Source organism: Microcebus murinus, chromosome 29 (assembly GCF_040939455.1).
Source record: "Microcebus murinus isolate Inina chromosome 29, M.murinus_Inina_mat1.0, whole genome shotgun sequence".
NCBI classification, from domain to species: Eukaryota; Metazoa; Chordata; class Mammalia; order Primates; family Cheirogaleidae; genus Microcebus; species Microcebus murinus.
The window spans coordinates 12,281,348-12,300,735 of record NC_134132.1 but is presented as its reverse complement, the minus strand read 5'-3'; the positions used below and the strand labels follow the sequence as shown (position 1 = coordinate 12,300,735).

At 40.1% G+C, this 19,388-nt stretch overlaps 1 protein-coding gene across 5 annotated transcripts in view; it reads left to right on the top strand.

Moving 5' to 3' along the window:
* Positions 1–19,388, top strand: part of ARHGAP24 (Rho GTPase activating protein 24) — a 342,652-nt gene that overhangs the window by 319,801 nt on the left and 3,463 nt on the right. For all 5 annotated transcript variants that reach the window (XM_012770911.2, XM_012770915.3, XM_012770916.2 and 2 more), the window contains 4 exons: positions 4,671–4,803; positions 7,409–7,482; positions 9,219–9,340; positions 15,959–17,018. In XM_012770911.2, coding sequence (XP_012626365.1) covers positions 4,671–4,803; positions 7,409–7,482; positions 9,219–9,340; positions 15,959–17,018 — 1,389 coding nt within the window. The remainder of the gene's footprint in view (positions 1–4,670; positions 4,804–7,408; positions 7,483–9,218; positions 9,341–15,958; positions 17,019–19,388) is intronic.

Sequence of the window (19,388 nt, the reverse complement as noted above, 5' to 3'; positions counted from 1 at the left end):
GAGGCCCATATTGTACGCAGATTATAAATAGGGCAGGTAACTTTCAGAAAGCATAAAGAACATTCTTAAGATCACACACCTTGCAGGGACTCATCACCAGAATACACAGTAAGTGTTAAGAAGCAGAAGGAAATGAGGCATGGTATGGAAAACTGTTGATGGTCACCAGTTAGAGATACAAGCACAAGGGAGGAAAAAAGGGTTTATGCTGTTTATCTCTGCTTCAGCTGGCAGGTAGCATGAGGCTGCAAACATCATACGTGTTCAGGAACTATCTGGGGAGTGAATGGTTAACCTGGAATGCTCAAAGGAAGACCCGCGAGAATATAAAATAAAGACAATCATAGAAATCCTAATGGAACTCTCCCTTTAAGTTAAAAAAAAAAAAAAAAAGCAGTACACAGGAAGAAACAGGATTTAGAAGTAAAGTCAAAGTATATCAATATAATAAAAGGTGAAAACAAAACCCATATGTTGATCAATTAAGGGACATGCTATAGAGCTGCTCCTCCTAGTCTGATAGCTCTTTTTCTCAAGACCTTTGGGTCTATTTCTCTCTGCCTTTATTCTAACCACTGGATAAAGTGTGCATGATTATATTTATCTTAATTTTTGAGAAGATTCTACCACCAGGTAAGTGAGATTGGGGATATATAATGACATTACATTAGCACATATTTTTGAATTCTACCTGTTAAAAGAAAATGACAACTAATCTTGTTCTGTAGATTTTTACTTGTGATTCTAGAATTGGGCAGCAGTCTGGACCAAGCATGGCTCAGAATGCTCTATCTCACCACACGTGCAGGTTATATTTATAGTCAGAGAGAAGGAAGTGCCATGCAGAAAACGGAAGTGAAGTACAGAGACAGCTCAACTGGTTACAGCTGGGGCCTTATTTGGACGTAATTTGAACAGCTGAAGGCCAGTGATTGGCTGAGGTTCAGCTATTTGTTACTAAGTTAGGTTTTCAGTTTGTTTAGGTACTGAGTTAGGTTGAGTGAGGACCTCTTATGGAGGCCTCCTTGGGCCAATTTTAGTTTGATTTAACATACTGAAAGAGCATGACTCCAAAGCACCTCACAGCTCAGTGATTAACCAAAAAGAACTGTGCAAGTTTCCTGTTCAAGTACCCTGAATGGGGTTAATAGCAGAACCTACTCACAGGCCTGCAGTAAGAGCCTCGTGTGTGTAGATGTGTTATTGTTATTATTAACCAGGTGAGGGATTTTTATTTGCCGTTATACACAGACTTTTGCCACAATGCAGTCAATTCACTTCACTTTGTTAAAGACTGCGATACATTTCCCAGAGGCAAAGGTGGCATGTTATTCTAGGTAGTTTGGGCAATTAACACATAATATTAGTATCTAATTAATTAGATGCACATATTGAAATAAACATTAATTAAACAAAGTAGTGGATTTTCAATACAAGATACAAGGCTGGTGAGTTAGATGCATAAGATTGCAATTTTGTAAATACACAAAGAGATTTTTTCAGAAGAACAATAGACTTCCCCATTGCAGTCAGTAGCCTGCTGGCAATTAGGACAGATTGACGATGAGCCTCTTGAGGTGGATCAGAAGTGGAAAAACATGTTGGAGTCTGTCCAGAAGTGATTGTTTTCTTCCATTTAAGGGGAAAGGACAAAGCCAAAAATGAAAATGCTAGTAAATGCAGAAGCCTCTATTTCTACAAAGTAATCTAAGCTTAATAAAGCCCTAAAAAGGAGTCATAAATTTTTAAGTTTTAGCCTTTAAGCAAAAATTTAATAACCTTTGTTAATTGAAAAAAAAAAAGACAATATATTTGATCATTGTTTCTTCATCGTTGCTGTATAATTAACTGTGTGCATACATACCATAAAGCTAGAAAGCTAATGTACCACTTCAGGGAAGGAATAAAATAATCATCTCACTCCACCTTTCTTACCTTGATTCATAGCTCAAATATTTCTATTCTTGGAACATTACTGCAGCTTTGGTGCTAAGAAAATTGCTAGCAAAGGAAGAATGATTCTGCAGCCGTTCATCCTCAATTTTTGCACAGTCCCATTGTCTAACTTTGCAATCCCGCCATCTAGTGTTCAAATGTTCTCGGTACTACAGTTCATAAAACGCTTCACTTCATTAAACCCCCGCTAGAGAGAAGCAATGATATAAAATGTAACCAAAATGTTTGTACCCTCATAATATCCTGAAATTTTTTAAAAAAGTAAAAATAATATGGGAAGTAACAAGCAAGTTACCTTAAAAACACTCTCTTGGTGAGAGTCAATGTAATGAATAGACAGGCCAGTGAACCTTTAACATATTTCTTGTTAAATATGTTTCATTGTCTTATTTATTTATTGCATTTATTCATAAATGTCTGACATGTTCTATTTATATAGTCCTACAAATTACACATGACATACTGTGTACATTGAACTATATACTTATTTTACATTTTTATTTTTATATTCTTCTGTCTCTGTACTTACCTATAGCTAACAAAATTATTGCTGACTCTGGAGACAAACAAACCCAACCCAGTTGTGATGGTGGATTGGAAAAGAGTGGAATCAAAAGGTGGAAACAGTTGATTGGAATGTTTGATTGCACTACAAATCCTACCCCAGGCTATGGTTTTGTTACTGCTAGTGACTGTACCTTCAAGGGTCAGATATTTTACTATATAGCAAGAAAAACACAGAGAGCTTTGAAACACATGAAATAGAGTGATTTACCAGAAAACAAGCAAACAACAACAACAAAAAAACTAGTGTCTTCATTGTCTTACCATTGGGATTATTTTAGGTCTATCTTTAAAAAACAGTGGAAATTATTTTTAGGAATTAATGGGATTGGTTGCAGTTTTCAAGATGTCCCGGAGACATGATTTGTGTTTTCTTTTTATGCCTTTAAAATGACATTTTCCATATTGTCTATCAGTTCAAAATTTTTAAAAGAAAACTGTATTTATTGAATTACCAAAAGAATAAACTTAATTAGTTAAAATAAGCTCTGTCAGATCATCTCCATCATTTAAACATCTGCAGAATAGCTGACAAAATGCCTGTTCTGGACTCCAGTGCCAAGATGGAAAGAAAACCTCAGCCCTTGCCCAGAGGTGATGCTGCCTCCTTCTCAGACCTCGTTCACTCCCACTCTGGGCTTCCTCCTTTCCAGCTTTTTGTCAGTTCGAGGACACAAGGCTTCCCCCGACTTTAGGCTCTGTTTTCCTGCCTTGCTTTAATAGAAACGCTTTCTACCCTTACCTTCCCTTCAGATCTTGGCGAAAGCGCCATTTCCTCAGGGAAGCCCTCCTAACCCTAGATTAGTCCTCTCTTGCAATTAGACAGCACTCGGTAATTTTCCCTGTTACCACTCACCAAACTTCGTAATTACACGCTTGTATTATTTTCAGCTTCATGTCTGCTGTCCCCACTAGATTCCAAGTTTGGAGCAGGCTAGAATAATATGGGGTTTTTAATTTTTTTTTCCCAGCTCCTGAGGTTCTAGCCAGTGTATAATACCCAATGCAGAGTATGCATGCAGTAAACACTTGATGAGATCGAACCATGAGCCCAAAATTGAGGACGGAGAAGCCCACTGCTCCCGCCCATGTAATTTTGGAAAGTGGACTGTGCTTCCATGCCACCGTTGGAATAAAAGAATGTTCTCGGAAGCAGGAAGCCCTCAGTCCTGCATCCCAACTTCCCAAGACACACATCTCTGGGGGCTTGTCACCCGAAGCAGCATGGGACTGAGCTCTGTGTTCTCGCTGCTGAAAGAGTTCCCTGACTCACTCGCCACCACTCTTCCTGATTCATGGGAATCCACGGCCCTCTCATGCTCCCGCTGCTTCCCCCCTGAAACACAAAAACAAAACAGCCTTCCCCCAGAAGAACACTCTTCTTGTCTTTACTGTCGTACATCTTCCGGGGTAAACAGGGAATAAGGGAATACAGAGGACAAAATGTAAATAAATATTTCAGTAAGTTATCCTGCCGCTCTGATATTCAGCAGAGGATAAATTATGCACGTTGTATAAAGGATGTGTTTTCATTGTTTATTTCACAGCACTTCTCTTTCTAGAAGACTCTAAGGATTCCCAACTTTCTTAGAATTTTAGGCAAGAAATTACGCTGAGAATCAATCATCTTCACAACGAGCTTTGCTTTAAGAGGGACAGAATGTCATACCAGGCTTCAAGTATCTGTAGCCGGTCACCTCTGTCTTCTCAAAATGAGTCCAACATGAGAGATGAAGTGAGCATTCAGAAGTCATTAATTTTGACACTGAATACACACATACACACACACACATGTAGGTCTGGCACTATTTTGGAAATTGCATTACCAAATATATTAAGGTCTGATATATTCTCATTGTTCTCCAAAATTAACACTTTGCTTACCATCAAATACACACAAAAGAAAAGTGCTTGGATTTTAAAATCACACTGAGGATCCTACGTACCCTTCTATGTCCTTCTCCTCCCCACCCATGGTGGTTTATCTAACAGGTACCACGTGAGTGAGTGCTCCCTGGAAACTGGATATAGACCCCTTCAGTTGCCAACACGGATAGAGTTCTGACTCTTAAACCTATAGTTGATGAAAAAATAAATAAAACCATATAAAGCTCACTCCAAAAAATATCTTCACACTTCTATCTCCACAGCAACACAGATGTACACACAGTGGCATCGCTTCTTAAATTGTACCTCCGGGAGCTTCCAGAACCAGTTATTCCTTACGCAAAATATGAAGACTTTTTGTCATGTGCCAAGCTGCTGAGCAAGGAGGAGGAAGCAGTAAGTTGCTGCATTTATTTCCCTATAAGCTTTTGTTTTCACCAGTGTTCTTCATTTTTAAATTGCAAATGTCCTTTTGCTCTGTCCTTGGATTGTTGTCCACTGCACACGCGTTGAGACTTTCCATACATCCCTCAAGTGCTATCTTTGACCCCCTCTCTGATCAAAAAGAAGAATATGGCAGAACACATGCAATCACCACTCCCTGCCACTTTTTTTTTTTTTTTTTTTTTTGAGACAGAGTCTCACTTTGTTGCCCAGGCTAGAGTGCTGTGGCGTCAGCGTAGCTCACAGCAACCTCAAACTCCTGGGTTTAAGCAATCCTTCTGCCTCAGCCTCCCGAGTAGCTGGGACTACAGGCATGCGCCACCATGCCCGGCTAATTTTTTCTATCTATATTAGTTGGCCAATTAATTTCTTTCTATTTATAATAGAGACGGGTCTCACTCTTGCTCAGGCTGGTTTTGAACTCCTGACCTCGAGCAATCCTCCCGACTCGGCCTCCCAGAGTGCTAGGATGACAGGCGTACTCCCTGCCACTTTGCTCCCCTGAAAGGTTAAATATGATGCTGCGTCAGGCCACGCATTTCGTAAAAAGTGGGTGCCTTGTGTCATAATCCCCTTCTCATTGTATGCCCCCCCAAACCCCCTCAAACAATGGCCTGTGTACCAAATCCTACCTACCGCCTGTTTTTTAAAACAGCTTTATTAAGATATAATTCATATACCATATAATCACCCATTTAAAGTGTGAAATTTGGTCCTTTTTGGTTTATTCTCAGACTTGTGCGACCATCACCAAAATTTTATTTTAGAATGTTTTCATTACCTCAAAACAAACCCCATACCCTCTTCCCATTCTCCTCTTTCCCCAGCTCTTGGCAACTGCTGTTCTATTTTCTGTCTCTATAGATCTGCTTATTCTGGACATTTCATATAAATGGAATAATTTAATAGATGGTTTTGTTGTGACTGGCTTTTTTCACTGTTTTCAAGGTTCATCCATGTTGTTTCAGTATTTCACCCTTCTGTTTCCAAATGATATTTCATTAGTCAAACAGAACATTTGTTTCCATTGTTTGGCTGTAAGTTTTGCATGGATACATGCTTTTATTTTTCTTGTGCATATACCTAAAAGGTAGAATTACAGGGCCACATGTAACTCTGTATTTCCCAAAAAGACTCCATCATTTTAAATTCCTACCAGCAATGTTGTAAAGGTTCCAATTTCTCCACATCTTTGCCATCACTTATTATCTGTCTTTTTTGTCACAGCCATCCTGATGAGAGTGAAGTGGTATCTCATCGAGGTTCAATGGCATTTCCCTGATGGCTAGTGATGAACATCTTTTCATGTACTTATTGACTATTAGAGTATTTTCTTTGGGGAAATATCTATTCAGGTTGTTTCCCATTTTAATTGTGTTGTCTTATTATTATTGAGTTGAAAGAGTTTATATAGTTTCCTTACAAGTCCGTTATCAGATTTACAGTGTGCAAATATTTGCTTCCATTCTGTGGGTTATCTCTTCATTTTCCTGATGGTGTCCTTTGAAGCACAAAATTTTTTAATTTTGGTGGAGTCCAATTTATGTTTTTCTTTTGTAACTTGTGCTTTTTGTGTCATACCTAAGAAGCCTTTGCTTAAGTCATGGTCATAAAGAATTACTCCTGTATTTTCTTCTCAGGCTTTTATAGCTTCAACTCTTCCATTTAGGTTTGTGATCCATTTTGAGTTCATTTTTGTTTATGGTGTGAAGGGACCAAATTCATTCTTTTGCATGTGGATAACCAGTTGTCTCAGCATCATTTGTTAAAAGACAATCTTTCCCCCATTAGATTTTTTTAGCACTCATGTCAAAAACTGTTGCCTATATTTATAAATGAAGTTTTATTCCATTTGCTACATAAAATCATCTGTGGCTACCTTTGCATTACAACAGAAGAGGCGAGTAGCTGAGATAGAGACCATATGTCCCATAGAGCCAAAAGTGTTTATTGTTTGGACCTTTACAGGGAGAAGAAGAAATCAGATTATATTATCCATTGGCTTTTTGGGCCATTTACATGTTAGAGGAAGTTCTACAATGAGAAGAACCAAAGAAATTCATCCCTTGTGAAATTTCCAGAAAGATCAGGCTTTCCAACCATCCTCCCTCCCCAAATGATGGGTCCCAGACATGGGTAGTCCTGAGGGACTTATTTGTCGTGGATGTTATGTCTGTCTGTGTTCTGTGCATACTAAAAATGGGAAGGACCCTCACCACATCAAGGCTAATTTCTTGTTTCTAATTACCTTGTCATAAATGAGGCTATCTGACATCCCTTGCCAGTCAATTTTGAAAAAATATTAAAAATAATAAATAGCTTCACTGAAATCTGTTTCTCCACAAATATTACTTAGGGAGATATTTGAAAAACTTGTATATCTTTGAAAATGTTTCTTAAATGCTCACTAGGATGGTGACAAGTGTTCAGGACAGGATCCTTCACTGATAATATGTGAAACTAATTTTTAAGAGAAACACTATGGTCATTTCCCACTTGCTTTCATTCTAAGGCCAACACACAGAAAAGTAACATTTACTCTCTTCTTTGTCCTCAGGGTGTTAAGGAATTAGCAAAGCAGGTGAAGAGCTTGCCAGTGGTCAATTACAACCTCCTCAAGTATATTTGCAGGTAAGAAATGTCCCAAAGACAAAACTAAACAAAATGAGACTATATTTAGACTGACACTAATTTATATTTGCCAATGAATAAGATCACTTAACTGCTCTGAGCTCCACTGTTAGTGCTCAATAAATATTATTTTATTTCCATTTGTCTCTCACCTCAAGACTCAGCGAAAGACATTTGTAATTAAATCCTGTTAAAACAATAATTATGCCTGGTAAAACTCTCTTTTGGTTACCATGTTTAACTCATGAGATGTCCTGTGTCTGTGCCCCTGTTTAAGAAACCAAAGCTGTAAAATTGAAACTTATACTAATAGTAGATTTAAATAGAGATTGAGGATTGGCAGTACAAGTCACTTCAAGGTGTCTTAAATGATAACTTTCCAGTCCATTTCAGAATAAAATTCAAATGTTTAATTCGGCACAGTACCTCACTTATGTATGCTTTTCGTGTCCTGATTAGATAAGTGCTCGGCTAACTAGGAGCTATGAAAGTGTAGGATTTAATGCTACACACTGTGGAGTTGATTGTCAAAGTAACTGAGTAGGAATTTCAAAACCTCCCACCTTAAGGTTTTCCGGTGATGGTTGTACTTAGAAGCTAACAGGATCTTGAGTTTCAGAACTTGAAAAAGCAAGAAACTGTGTCACTGACAGAATAGACTTCTTAACATGTTAGGCTTTAACCCCAAGATTTTTGAACTTACTGAAGTTATCGTAGTAGGTGAGAAAAAGGTTACATTCCCCTTAAGTAAAAGGGATAAAAGGCTTGTCTGAGAACTATCTTGCAAGTCTTATGTCCATGATAGAAATACTTAACTTCTGTTGAAACATTTAAGCAGACTTTTAATTTCAGGTGTTTCGAATAAGAAAGCTGGTTCTTGACTTTTTGCCTTCGGTTTTGCTGTCGTTTAGGCTGCATAACACTCCTGATCCTCTGGAAATAGGCATCTGTTTAAAAATCCGTGGCTGAGAATTTAATAAGTTAGCACCATGCCTGGCACATAATAGCACTCCATAAATGTGCTACTTTTATTTTTCATCATTTTATCTCATCAGTGTAATTAGCAAGCCAGGAAATGATGGAAGCTCTTGTAGAAACGAAGAGGAAGTGGGGAATGAACAAAGATTACAAAACAATCTCTTTGAAAGATTACAAAAACAATCTCTCCTGCTATTTTGTGCCTCTTATTCCCTACCACCTAATAAACTGAAATAATTTATGCTTGCAGTTTTTTCTATCAGTAGAAATGATGTTTTAATTTCCATTATGTTAGATTGAATTTTTTAACTAGACTATACATAGGAAGCTCACAAGTTACTTAACAAAGAGGATGGATTCCCCCTCTTGAAAATAGGGATGGCACCAGATGATCTTATATATAGTTCTCCAATTGAATATGTATATAATATTTCATTGAGGGATTAGAAGGTAATCTATATTCTTGACTATCAAGTCCATATTAGTATTGTCCAAACACACCTGTTTCTTTGGTTGACAGAGGAAATCAAGCCAGGGGGGGCCAGAACAGATTCTTTGTAAGATCCCTAAAATTTGATCCTCCATAATTTGTAATATTTTTTTTCCACATTTGAGTGAGAGATGTTTGAATATCCAAATAATTTTGTCTCCTACTCATCTTTGAACATACTCCGATTCATAAATTCCCCAGTGATCTATTTTCTACCACTGATTAATTTGACCCTATTGTGTTCTGATCCTATGCTTACACCCGACAGGTTCTTGGATGAAGTACAGTCCTATTCTGGAGTTAACAAAATGAGTGTGCAGAACCTGGCAACTGTCTTTGGTCCTAATATCCTGCGACCCAAAGTGGAAGATCCTTTGACTATCATGGAGGGTAAGCGATTATCTCACACCCTCATCAAAAGAAGAATCAACTGTCTCTAGGTCAGCCACAATTTATTCTCCTCTTAGAAAATGAAGGCAATAAGTGGTTCTATGGCAATTCCACTTAGTAACTCAGGTTCTTCAAACGTAAAACCTTCTCTTTGAGAGTCATGCCATTTTGTTTCATTTACTAAACATAAAATTTACTGAATGCCTCCCCAGTAGCATTACAAGAACTTCTATAAATCTTCTATACAGTATCATGTAAGAACTGAAAAAAATCGAGTTCACTTTCTGAGTCCAGTGCAATAGTTAGAAAATTCAAACTTAATTAAACAAATTAATATTATTATTAAATAATATTAATTAAATATTAAAATAATAAATAATGCATACATTAATATGTATTCATTAATTTTGGTTTTATATGACTGATTTCAAGAGGTGAGGGGATTTGATCCTTTATAAGGTAAGGTTACCATCTCGTTCCAGTCAGGCCACTGTAACAGAATGCCATAGACTGGGTAACTCATGAGCAACAGAAATTTATTTCTCACAGTTCTGGAGCTAGGAAGTCCAAGATCACGGTGCCAGGAGGTACAATATCTGATGCAGGCTCATTTTCTGGTTCATAAACATCTGTTTTCTCACTGTGTCCTCACATGGCAGGGAGGTGAAGGAGCTCTCTGAGATCTCTTTCATAAGGACACTAATCTCATTTATGAGGGCTCCACCTTCATGACATAATTACTTCCCAAAGGCCCCACTTCCAAACACCATCACACTTGGGGGTAGGATTTCAACATATGCACTTGGGGAAGACCCAAACATTTAGCAGTAAGAAGGACTATATCTGAGTGAAAATTTTGGTAAGGTCAGCGATACCAGGGCATACAGGAAAGATTGGTGGAAGAATGGCTGGAAAGATCTCACGATATTTTCAAGGCCTTATAAACCATTCTACATTCAGGAATCTTTGTTAGTTATTGAGCAAGAGAACGTTGAGCGAGGATTTTTATTTCTGAATAGTAACTCTGCCGGTTGTAGGGATTGGCTGTGGGAAGACAGGGAGAGATCAGATGGAAGGAAGGCCTTGACTCTCACTTGCTTTGAGTTCCAAGATGGAATTTGTATTTGTGCTTATGCCTCTTAGTCTTTTGCCCCACATTTTATATAAAAATATTATAATTTAATCAAATATACTCTGAGGCTGAAGTAACCCCTGAGATGCAATAGGCGTGTGGAACATTAGCCTGATCTAAGAGTCAGTTTAATCCATGTGTAATGGTTTTGTCTCCCATCATGTGCTTTCATTATAGTTTCAGCAGCAGGCTGGAGTAAAAACTGCACAGGTTGGCTAATAAATATTAAATATTTACTGACTCACAATATTTATCATTACCTTCTTTTCTCATTTTGGTAGATGTCTAAATGAATTAAACTCATTACTCTTGGCTACTTACATGCTACCTGTAGTCAACTGATACGAATTCTATTGAAAACATGTGAGACTGCTTTGTTTTTTATCCTCTTTCTTTTAAAATTTCTCTCTTGCTTTAAAAATTCTCTATACATTCCTTATTATTACTCTCTTTCTTGCTACTATTCAAGTATTGATGTAGCCATTCATGATAGCCTTGTTATATAATCATATCTATAGCTATATGATAGATATGCGTTTTGAAGAAACCCTTTGAAGACTGTTTTCAGCATTATTTTAAATTACTGCCAAACAATATTTCATTCTGCTCCTGTTATGATAAAGGAAGAGAAACTGGATTTACCCTCCCAAATCAAACAATTGGAAAACCAGGAAAAATGTATGAAATCGCAGTTTGTAGACATTGGACTACAGGCAGTATGTGACCATGATTGCTAAGAAAGGGAAACAGAAGAAGAGAACCCAGTGATTGCCCCAGGTCACTGCTGGACGGCAGCTTCCACTTCACACCACAGGCAGGAGAGATGCAGACAGAGCTCACGCTTGCTGAGCTGAAAAGAGTACGAGTAGACAATGAATGAGAAGGCCGAGGGGGCTAGAATTTGGAGGAGTAGGGAGCAGAGAAGAGAGAACTAGACACAGAGAGTTCAGAGATCTGCAGAGAGTAGATGAGAATTGGTTTCTGTTTGCATGAGAGGACACTTCACAAAACTATTATCTAGAATAGCCCAAATAATTTGAAAGTGAAAAATAAAGCTGAACATATACAATTTGATTTCAAGACAATATAAAGCCAATAAATAATCAAGATATTGTGGTATTGGCATAAAGACAGATCAATGTAAAGATCAATGTAACACAACAGAGAGTCCACAAATAGACCCACACATGTGGTCATTTGATTTTTGATAAATATCCCTTTTCAATGGGAAAGGGATAGTCATTTTATCAAATCATGCTGGAACGATTGCATATCCTAAAAAACAAACAAACTAACCTCAAACCTTATCCCCCGCCCCCCAAAACATACACAAACTTGAAATAGATGTTAGACCTAAATGTAACAGTTAAAAGTACAAAACATATAGAAGAAAACACAGATGAATTCTTGTGACTTTGAGTTACTCAAAGACAGTACACAAAAGGCTCTAACTATAAAAATACTTTTAAAATTTTGATACTTTGGACTTCATCAAAATTGAAACTTTTGTTCTTCAAAAGATATTCTCAAGAAAACAGAAAAATAAGCCACAGGCATGAGGAATGTATTTGCAAATCACATATCTGATCAAAGAACATGTTTAAAGAATATATAAAGACTTATACAACATTAAACGGTCAACCCAAAGAAAAACTGGCAAAAGATTTGAAATAGGCACATCATCAAAGAAGACAGACAAATAGCAAATAATACATGGAAAGATGTTCACCATCTTCAGTCATTAGAAAAAAGGAAAATTTAAACCATAATGAGATACCACTACACAACCCCTATACAGTATAAAATTAAGACTGAAAATACAGCAAGTTTAGCTGGTAGAAATGCAAAATATTAGAGCCATTTCACCAAAGAATTGGGCAGGTTATTATAAACTTAAATATACATTAATCCTAAGACCCAGCAGAGCAATGTGCAAAATATTTACTCAAGAAGAAAAAGAACACATGTTCACTCAAGACTTATAGTCGAATGTTCATATTAACTTTACTTATAATAGCCCCAAACTGAAAATAGACCAATTCTCCACCAACTAGTGAATAGATAAACAAATGTGGCACATCTATAGAATGGAATACTACTGAACCATAGAAAGAACGAACTGCTGATACATGTAACAACATAGACAAATATCAAAAGTATTATGCTAAGTGAAAAATGCCTTGTCATGAAAGGCTACACAATGTATACTTCCAATTATATGAAATTCTAGAAAAGGCAAAACTATAGAGGTAGAAAGCACATGAGTGGATGCCATGGGCCAAAGGTGGGTGCAGGAGATTGACTCCATAGGGGCCCAAGGGAACTTTTCTAGATTATGATTAGGTCAATTTCCAGGAGTGTATACATTTGTCAGAACTCATCAGATATTTTGCATATATCTCTGGACACTGCAAAGTTACACGTATTCAGCGTTATTCGTAGCAAAAAATCCAAATTGAAGTTATATTGCATAGAACACTGCTCATTTATATAAATATATATATATATATTTACGATTATATATTATATTTTAAAGTGCCTAGGCATCTTTGAAGAAAAATTGAATTCTTATGCAATGCTTATGAAGAGAAGTGCTTATAATATGGTATTTAGATTCCACCTGTGTGATTTTATATGAGCCAGGGAGGAATTGCTGGGTCCTGGGGCACAGTGAGGCTCTAGAATCTGCTCGGACTCTTCGGAATGGGCTGGTGATTATAACCACCCTGTCCTCATTATTTGGGCTTAATGTTCCTCATTGGCATTCTAAGGAACAGAATGACAGAGAGGAGGGAATAAAAAAAGGGAAAAAATGGTAATGCCCGTAGTGACATACACATCATCATTACTACCCAGCTAGTCTGTCCTAAATGGCTATAAAAATTCAAAGAAAGTCCCTTTACAAGGGATTATTGCCATTTATTATCTCAGAAAGTAGACGAAATCAAAGCCTCCCAAGATACCATAGAGTTCTAAATCCCCAGAGGCCTGACACTCACTCTGTAACCGTGGCAGGTACACTTTGGCATGACCGCTCACAAACTCATCACGGAGACCTTGGGGATGTCACTCTTCAGTTAATTAAATGCCCCACGCAGTTCGTAGCTATGATGGGAAGCGGTGATGCTTCAGATGTTAATGGTCCAGTGACGGGAAAAAGGTCCCTTTTCCCAGAATACTGGGCAGAATCATGTATAATGGAAGCTGCAGACCTTTGAAAACGTGTGTCTGTCACATAGGCAAATATTAAAATAGCATTAAATGCACAGTGTCTTCAAACACAGCACATAATAGTGACAGTGTCATTTTAAGTGCTCTAAAATCCTTTCATTAGATTCACCGCTTCATGCATTGAAAACAGGACGACAAATTCAGAGGCTACTAAAAGAGAAAAGATGGATGTATAATACAATTAATTTCATTCAGTCTTTTTTCTCCCACCACTCTGTAATAACTGATGATGATTAATAGACAGTTGTTTCCTATTTAGGACTACCCCCAGTTTATTTATCACTGCTACAGTTTCAAAATCCAGCAGCTGGAATATAGTAGGACAAAGGCATGATTTGGAAGAAGACGACTGAGTATTAAATTTCACGTTGATCACATCCTCTGTGTGGCCTTGAGCAAACAGCTTAACCTCCTCTGGTGCTTATTTTCCTCACCTGAAAAAAATGTTAGTTCCTATCTTTCAGACTTCTGAGAAACTTAATTTGGAACGTGTAAGTGAAATATGTGCATCCACCACAGTGTCTCTCAAACCCTAACCCACCTGGGTCTCATCTGGGGATGCCGTTAGAGCGCACAGCTCTGATTCAGGTCTGCCTCGGCTTCTGAAACCTTGGAGCTTTCAGGCGATGCCGGCCCTACTGCTCTGTTGTCGCTGGCGTCCTCCGGAAGCTGGTAGAAGTGCAAAATCTCACGTTCCACCCATTCCCTACTGAATCAGAATCTGCCTTTTAACAGGATCTCCAGCTAATTTGTATGGACATTAAAACTGGAGCAACACTGGCCTAACAGCAGGCCTGGCACGCTGCACATACTTGATCTCAATACAAGTTTTGATTCATCGCAGAAAAAGCGTGTAGAATATAGATGAATACAACATATTTTTGCTGTCCAGTATTTGGTTTTGGATTACGTTTCGCTGGTGTTGCTTGATGCTAGAAAGTGGCCTCACACCACCAGGTCAGGTTCCTGCTCCCCGACAGCCCGGCTAGCAGCTGACTGAGTGCAAGTCTACGTTGCCAAAAGCCCTCTTCGTCATTTTCTTTGCCAACCCTGATGTTTTAAGTATTTTGTATAGAAAATACATTTATTAACTGAAATTTAAGTTGCTTCCCTATTGTATGTTTATGTAAGGTTGATAAAAGTTCCTAAGAATAGAAGACTATTCTTCTGTTCTTCTAGTCTTCTATTCTTAGGAGCTTTTATTAACCTTACATAAACATATTTAACATACCAAATTGAGATAGTTCGAGCCAAAGCAAAGATGAGTGGAGTTTGCATTAGCCCATACTGCTTTATTGTCAATACATGAATAAAATTAATACTGAATAACATTCCTAGTGGACTGGGGGCCCCAAGTTGGGAAACTAGTCTAGAAGCCTGGTTGTCACAGCCAGTTTTAGGAGATGGGAGCCCAGCTCACTAAATCAAAGAGGAATATGTGAAGATATAGTTTGAGATTTTAATTGATGTGCCATAGAAGCTGATAAATCACTTGATCTTTTGAATCACTGCTTTAAGTAGTAGATCCATTGTTTGCTCTATTATCTGAGTTATTTTTATTGTTTGTAAATAGCGGAAGCATTGGTTTCTAATTCTAGTTGCTTTTATGGTGAAGAGGATTTTCGGAGGTCCTCACTCCACCATTCTGGCTAAGGTCACTTAAAATGCCCTGGAAGCTTTTGAGTGGTGAGTAAAAGGCACATGGAACTTCACTGTCTTGCTACGTTGGAAGGCCACACACAGATTGTACAGAGTTCTGTTTAAAGATATCACGCAAGTGTCTTGATGGTTTGAGACTACTGTCAGATGAGAGGTTAGGGTGACCTCCTCCTAAGAAAGATTCCCCATAGTTGTATGTCGAACTTACAATAAATGTTACATAATTATTGAGAGCCTGGTCTTGGAACCGGATGACTCTAGGCTTGCCCCGAGTCCGGTCCTTCATCGCTCTCTGACCTTAGTCAAGTCACTTCACCTTTACAGCACAGCGATGAAAACCACCTATCTCTATAGTCAGAGGTTTCTTCCAAAATCCGACTAATGTGCAAACGCAAAGTGCTTGAAACAGTTCATGGCATAGAATAAATATTCAGGAAATTTTAGCTTCTATTGCTATTATCGTTAAGAATATAGTTTGGCGATGCTAAGGCTAATGACGAATGTTCCCCTAAATGTGTGTCTTGAGTGTCCTGTTCAAACCAGGAAACACGGCAGGACGGCGTCACTCACGCTGCCCTGGGTCTGTGCGATTGCAGGCACGGTGGTGGTCCGGCAGCTGATGTCGGTGATGATCAGCGGGCACGAGCGCCTCTTCCCGAAGGACGCGGAGCCGCAGAGCAACAACAACGACGACGCCGCGAGGAAGGCCGGCGTGGGCCAGGCGCAGAACAAGGAGAACAACAACACCACGGACGGCCCTGGCAGGCGGTGCTCCTGGGACAGGCCCGAGTCGCCGCAGAGGGGCGGCCTGGACAACGGGCCAGCCGCGGCCGCGCCCGGCAGCAAGGGCAGCAGCCCGAGGAGCAGCGCGCACCAGCCGGACGCCTGCAGGAGCCCCCCTCTCACGGTCAAGAAGAACCCGGCCTTCAGCAAGGGCAGCGGCATCGTCACCAACGGCTCCTTCAGCAGCAGCAGCGCCGCGGAAGGTCTGGAGCGCACCCAGGCCACCCCCAACGGGAGCCTGCAGGCCCGGAGGACCTCCTCGCTGAAGGGGCCGGGCACCAAGATGGGCACGCACAGCGTGCAGAACGGAGCGTCGCGCGCGGGGGCGCTGGCCGCCGACGCGCTGGGGAGCCCCGCCGGCGGCCGGGGCCTGGGCTGGCTGCCCAACGGCTGCGTGACGCTGCGGGACAGCAGGCCGAAGGAGCAGGCCGGGGAGTCGGGCCAGCACCACAGGCTGTCCACCTACGACAACGTGCACCAGCAGTTCTGCACGCCGAGCCTCGACGACAAGCAGAGCGTGGACAGCGCCACCTGGTCCACGTCCTCCTGCGAAATCTCCCTCCCCGACAACTCCAACTCCTGCCGCTCCTCCACCACCACCTGCCCCGAGCAAGACTTCTACGGCGGGAGCTTCGAGGACCCGCTTCTGGACGGGCCCCCGCAGGACGAGCCGGCCCGCGCCGGGGACTGCGAGGGCAGGGCCGAGCGGCGCAGCGTGGGCGGCCGGAGCAGCCGCGCCACCAGCAGCAGCGACAACAGCGAGACGTTCGTGGGGACCGCGGCCGGCAGCCACAGCGCCCTGCACAGCCTGGTGTCCAGCCTGAAGCAGGAGATGACCAAGCAGAAGGTGGAGTACGAGTCCCGGATAAAGAGGTAGGCGGCCTGCAGGGCGCCGCTGCCCAGAGGGTGTGCACAGGGGCACACCGGGTTAAACGCCCGGCTCCAAAGCCGGGCAGACTTGGCTCCCCGCTGCGAGCTGCGGGGCTTTGGGGACGTGGGCTCCACCTCTGGAAGCCTCGGTTTCCTGCGGTGAGAAATTTAGATACTAGTAGTCTCTGCCTCCAGTGCACGTGAGAGGCCTCTGAGCGTCGCCCCGGGCGAAGAAGGGGTGCTCAATAATGGGATCTCTGGTCAGTGTTCGTTATGCGGGTTTGCATTACAGGGCTGGAAGGACGGGGGCTGCGAGGAGACGGACACAGAAGGGGCCTGCTACTTTTCACTGACAAAAAAAAAAAAAGGATGAAATGAGGGCAAAAAAAAAAGTGTAGAAGTAAACAGGTGTTCTTTTTGGTTCTTTCAATCACTGAATGCTGAGACAGCATCTCTGTCTCCCAGGCTCAGTTCCCGATCCTGAGGGTTCCAGCAGCTCAGAGGGGTAACAGGTTGCAGGTGACACAGCACCGACCTGGAGGGCGTCATTTTCAGTCCTGACTCTTACTCTGAGACAGGGCTCCACGGAGGATTTTGAGTAACAGGAAGCGTGTTCACATAAACAAGGGAAACTAGGGCCTAAATGGAGAACAAAGATTACGACTTATAAAGAATCGGCCATGCTAACGCCTAACTTGTATCAATTTACATCTTCTCCTAAGATGGCCAAGGTAGAAGCAGCCCCTCTCGTGGTCTTGGCCCCCGTTTCCAGGCGTGTGATGGGGGACCTCTCGGGGTGTGGTATAGTAGCATCCGCGATAGGTTGTCCTGCCTCAACTTCTTCCACAGCTCCAAACTCCACAGTTTCTTTTATATGTATACAAAGTTGGCTTTAATTTATCTTAGTATTTTCCTATCCATTTATCAATTATCGAGCCAAAAGGTAACATGTTTTCAGAAGCTATGGCAAAGTAAATATAAACAAAAACACTACTTAGAAATGCAATTGAGAACTTCTTTGGAAAGTATTTTTGGTAGGTTTTACTGAATGGAAGCATGGTTTCACTCATGCTGAATGACAGGAGGTTTAAATAAGAAAAAAAAATCGGGTGGTCATCTCAGAAGGTTACTCTTCTTTCTGATGTAGTTTTTGGAATCAATAGCTACTGGAATTCTGAGCTGCTGCCAATGCATGGTGACAAATTGGCCCTCAGCACTGGGGACCAGGTCTTTGGAGGAGGGGCAGCACTTCAGAGCTTCAGTAGGGGAAGAAAAAAGTGACCGTTCTCCAGCTGCAGATGTGTGTACTTATTTCTGAGGATCTTGGTGTTGCATGTGTGACCTGGGATCTACGGTTTGTTTCAAAAGGACTTCAATAAAATAGAAAAATCTTTCCAGTAGAGTGCCATCTCAGTGGGCCATTTCACTGTAGCTTTCCTGCCTTCACGACAGGCCAAGGAGAGGTCTGCAGTGGCGCAGGGTATGGGCTGCCACCGGCCAAGCCACGGAAATATAAAAGGTTAACGGTCCTAGCTAATTTTTGACCATTCCTGTTAGAGTTATACAGTTTTCTTTACATTTCTTTTTAACTCTACCCCACAAGGATTAAGAATAGATGGATGGATAGATAGATAGATACAGAATATTTTACTTTGTTGAATTATCATTCAATGAGATATGTGTTTTTCAGTTGAGTTTGATGTTCTTTTTTCCGTCTCCAAATTGGTTTCTAACTTTATTTTCTTAGAAAATTTGTATTGTCATCAGATAAATTCATTCTTATGATATCCATTATTTGGTCTGTTAAAACTATTATCTTTTACAACTATTTATTATCTGTTAAAACTGTTATTTTTATTGGGTTGGAATCCTATTTATGACCAGTAGATAAATCTGTTAATCAAGCTGTTCGAATCTTCTACATTTTTCCTAATTTTTCTCAGATTGGTCTACAATTTTGAGAAAAATATCCTAAAATATCCTAACATTATTCTGGGCCTATCAATATCTCTTTACAATTATGTTATTTTTATTGAATAATTTGAGGCTCTGCCTCAAAGTACGAATTATTTATATCTGTCTGATGAATTGGTCTTTTTATTAATAAATCATGTCATTTTAATTATAATAATGCTTTTTGTCTTAAAATCTATTTTTTTCTGATATTAATATTGCTATACTATCTTTCTTTTGATTAGTAAATTCCTAATATATCTTTTCTATTCTTTAACCTTTAAACTTTGTTTCACTATTTGATCTGAAGATACATCTTTTTCAATTCTGGAATATTTTTATCTATCACCTTTTTGTCTCTTTCATCTTCCCTACTTTCTCAATTTTCTCTTTATAGAACCCTTATTAAGACATGTTGGA